Source organism: Saccostrea echinata, unplaced genomic scaffold (assembly GCF_033153115.1).
Source record: "Saccostrea echinata isolate AGI-Se365-2 ecotype Australia unplaced genomic scaffold, CSIRO_AGI_Sech_v1 ptg000028l, whole genome shotgun sequence".
Taxonomy (NCBI): Eukaryota; Metazoa; Mollusca; class Bivalvia; order Ostreida; family Ostreidae; genus Saccostrea; species Saccostrea echinata.
Window position 1 is genome coordinate 13,786,741 of NW_026889777.1, and position 4,106 is coordinate 13,790,846.

At 33.6% G+C, this 4,106-nt stretch overlaps 1 protein-coding gene across 1 annotated transcript; it reads left to right on the forward strand.

Annotated features, from left to right (window-relative positions):
* Positions 1-1,372: 1,372 nt before the first annotated feature.
* LOC133193537 (short-chain collagen C4-like) lies at positions 1,373-3,479 on the forward strand. Its single transcript, XM_061329500.1, has 3 exons — positions 1,373-1,605; positions 1,804-1,872; positions 3,025-3,479. The coding sequence occupies exons 1-3, from the start codon at positions 1,461-1,463 to the stop codon at positions 3,477-3,479; spliced, it is 669 nt and encodes a 222-aa protein (XP_061185484.1). The 5' UTR covers positions 1,373-1,460.
* Positions 3,480-4,106: the final 627 nt, after the last annotated feature.

Consider the following 4,106-nt stretch of genomic DNA (forward strand, 5'->3'; position numbering starts at 1 on the left):
TGCACCCCAAAAGAGGTTTGACTGATTAGGGATAGTTTCTCTCCATCTAGGATATGTTACAGACTTTTTGACCGATTAGGATTAGCCTCGCACACATCCAAGAGATTAGGGTCAGCCTCGCACACATCCGAAAGATTAGGGTTAGCATCGCACCCATCAGAGAGATTAGGGTTAGCCTCGCACCCATCCGAGAGATAAGGGTTAGCCTCGCAACCACTTAAGAAATTATGGCTAGGCTAGTGGTGCAATATATTTTTTGTGTTTCTAGTGAACCATATTACTTTGGCGTTTTTAATTTGTTTTAAATCGTTTTACCTTGGCGTGGCGCGGCATCGTAATTTGGCGCAGCAGTATTATGACGTCATAAACAATAATTATTTTTCTGCGCCATCGGACTTTGGCGTGTGAACCATCGTGGTTGGCACAGACCATCGGACTTTGGCGTGACCATCGGGCTTTGGAGTCCCATCACACTTTGGAGTCCTACATATGTATTTTATATATATATATATATATATATATATATATATATATATATATATATATATATATATATATATATATATATATATATATATATATAGGACCTCTGTGATAAACATTTGTAAAATCACTCTTTCTCAACACAGATATGTTCATGTATACTCGATTTACCTGGTAGATGCCCAGGAACAGAGTTTTTAAGTTTTCAAAGAAATAATGAATTTTCATTATGTATCAAAGTGCCCCACCCAAACACCAGAACCTCTGGCCCAGGGATCATGAATTTCACAATTTTGGAAGAGGCATCCTTGCTCATCATATCCATGATATGCACTGTGTTTGCCTGATAAATACCCAGGAGCAGAAAATTTTAAGAAGATGTTTAAAGAATTTAAGAGTTTTTACTATATAATCAATACAGCCCGCCCTAACACCAGAACCCCTGACCCTTGTGCCATTAACTTCACAATTTCGATAAAAGCACGTCAGGTCTCGCCCAAAACTCATTAAAATAATGCACTATGTTTGCTTAAACTAAGGAGCAAAGAATTTTAACATGCAAATACATTGAAATTCGCGAATTGCGTTTCCCTTTACTCATAGATGCTATATACCAAAACTGGTTAAAATTGGTTCAGCATTTAATTATATATCACATGAGTTTAGCTTTCAGCTAATATTTCATATCTTTCGAAACTGTCAAATTCCTACATATGCACTGTGATATGCGATAGTTAGCATTCTGTTATGCGAACGGGCATGCTATATTTTTCGAACACTAAATGCTGATAAGAAGACTGTCTGATTTATCGACCCTTTTACAGACAACGATGAAAGTCTGTCGTATGCATTATTGTATCTTTCTAATTGGCGCAATTTTTGTCTATGTTAACAAGGCTACTGAAATATTGGATAAAAGACTTCTACTAGATGACCCTGAAGCGCTTCGGTCCCAATTATCTACTCTTGAAAAACGAATGGAGGATCTAGTGAAACTATTTCAAAATCAGGAGAGAGTTATTTCTAACCTGCAGACAAGAAACAGTGAGAGAGATCGTGATTATGAAAGACTATCAAAAGAATTTCAATCCGTAAAGTCGCAACTGAGAAATCTTAATAATGGTAAGGTACATGATTGTATAGTTACAAAAAAATAATAACTTTACTTTTCAAATGTACTTTTGAATCCAGAGAAAATATTTCATAGATTAGACCATAAAAGAAACATGTTTTGAATTAAAGAAATGAAATTATCATTTTGAGACATTCACATTGAAGATTGCGATCTACTGAGATTTTACGTAATAATTTTTATAATAGGTGGAGGGGTATTTGTGCGATGGGGAAGAATGACATGTCCTCAGAACATTTCTGAACAGGTGTATTCAGGTAAGAATAATAATTAGATGACATTTTTATTATTAACAACAGAAAACATGGAAGTTATGTATCATAATTCAGTACAAGCAACAATTTTAAGATATTCAGTTAAAACGGTGATGTTGATTCTTGTAGATAGTTTGAAATTGTTAAATTTAAAACCTTCAATTTGATTAATTTTAAACTTTTAAATTGATAGATTTTAAACTTTTTATGTAACACTTGTACATGATATCGTAAAGATAATATTATCGACACAAACATAATTTATTTTAGGTTTTCGGAAGTGAAATATTTATAACTTGAAAATTTGCAAAATATAAGTATTAATCAGGGCTCTAAAATTTTTGATTGGCGCTTAAAAATTTTCCATAAGTCGCGAAATTAGCGACCACTTTAAATTGACTTGGCGATCGTTGGATTCCGGAAATTTTAACATTTTTAACAATTTTTCTAAAAAGCGAAAAGAAATTTAAAAGAAGAGGGAATTATTTTTAGCCATAGACATGTCTTGTTTTCTTAGTCACGTCATGGGTCTCTATATTGATTACTATAATAAACTTTAAGAGTTAAAAAAAATTGCCTGGCGACTAAAAATTTGCATTGGCGACTAAATTTTTTTTGATAAGGCACCAACTGGCGCCTAAATTTTATGGGCCACTTAGAGGCCTGTTAATAGAATTTTGCATCGATAAATTCTGTAAGAAGACAAAATATAATATTATATTTAAATGAACCATGATAAAACATAGGAGTGACCTCTACAAAGTCAAATGTCGGTTTTTGTAGGGTTCTCAAATTAGACAATACGAGGGCTGATCCAAAAGTAATGTTACAACTGTTTTAAAAACTTCAAAATACGAATGTTATCAATAAAATTTTACATAACAGTACCCCTTACTATTTTAACTTTTTATTTTATCTGTAATACAGTATTTTTGATACAGACAATTCTTTGGGCAGATAGCCTTCATTAGGATATTTCTAGACTGAATTTCCTAAATGATGTCAAATGGTTTTATTGTCATCAAGATAAATATTTTTTATAGCTTTTCAACAATCGAAGAAGTCCTGATCTTCATGTCCCAGTCATATCATTTTAAAGAGTGAAATATTGTATCAGCATTATTATTATATTGGGTTTCTTGCTTCAACATTTAGGATACGCAGGAGGTTCTCGATATGATAAACCGGGTGGTGCAGCAAATTTTGTGTGCCTTCCTCCAGACCCGAAACTAGTTTCAATACAGGGCAATACTAATGAAATGTACGGATCAGAGTTTGGCACCAATGCTTTTGGACCACAAGTTGGAGAAGACATACCATGTGCAGTTTGTAGAAGTTTGGGAGAAAGCAGCGTGCTTATGATTCCAGCTCGAGATACCTGCTATCCTGGGTGGCGGCACCAATATTCGGGGTATTTAGCTTCAGGGGCAGAAGCACATTCTTCCGCCACTGAATTCATATGTATGGATAAGCACCCTGAAACTATTCCCGGGGGTCATAGAAACGAGGGTGGAAAATATGTGTATACTGTTGAGGCCCTCTGTGGGTCTCTTCATTGTCCACCTTATGCAGATGGGGGTGAGCTAACTTGTGTTGTGTGTACTAAATGATCTGTATATGTAATCATTAAAAGTTTTATTTTAAAATCAAGCCTTAAAAAATTACGTGTGTTATTAATATTCAAAATTCAAACGATACGAGGGTTGATCCAAAAGGAATGTCACATCTGTTATTTAATTTTTAATAATGGGAAGTCATCAACAAAATTTACATACTAATACCTCTATCCATTTTGACTGGTGCCTAAAAATTTCATTTTAAAATATAAAATACTTTTCAAAATATAAAGATCAACACAAGCTTGGGTTTTGTCTACCGCATTGCGATAGCCTTCCGGGACCCAGCTTCAGATTACACACAAATCTATTAAATCTCTCACATGCTTCTTAATTTTCATGTTTTTTTTAATATATTCATTTTTTTTATTGTAGTTTTGTTATAAATTATTTCGTAATTTAGTTTTTTATAAACAATTTGAAATGTCAAACGTTCATTCTGTTTTCATATTGATATGTGTACCTTATATGTGGTCGGGTTAAAGAGTAAATGACGGTAAAGGATGACTGAACGTCTTCTCGCTGTCTTCTTCCTCTGTTGAAATAGCTGATGACCCCATTAAACACCAATACATAAAGTCAGACACTTTATTTAAGAGAATGGAAATAATAAATGATATA

Excerpts from the sequence above, each read along its gene's own strand:
- LOC133193537 (XM_061329500.1), top strand. The coding sequence starts at position 1,461 with ATGGAGGATCTAGTGAAACTATTTCAAAATCAGGAGAGAGTTATTTCT. Across the intron at positions 1,606-1,803 it reads ACTGAGAAATCTTAATAATG|GTGGAGGGGTATTTGTGCGA; the intron begins GTAAGGTACATG and ends TTTTTATAATAG. Across the intron at positions 1,873-3,024 it reads TTCTGAACAGGTGTATTCAG|GATACGCAGGAGGTTCTCGA; the intron begins GTAAGAATAATA and ends TTCAACATTTAG.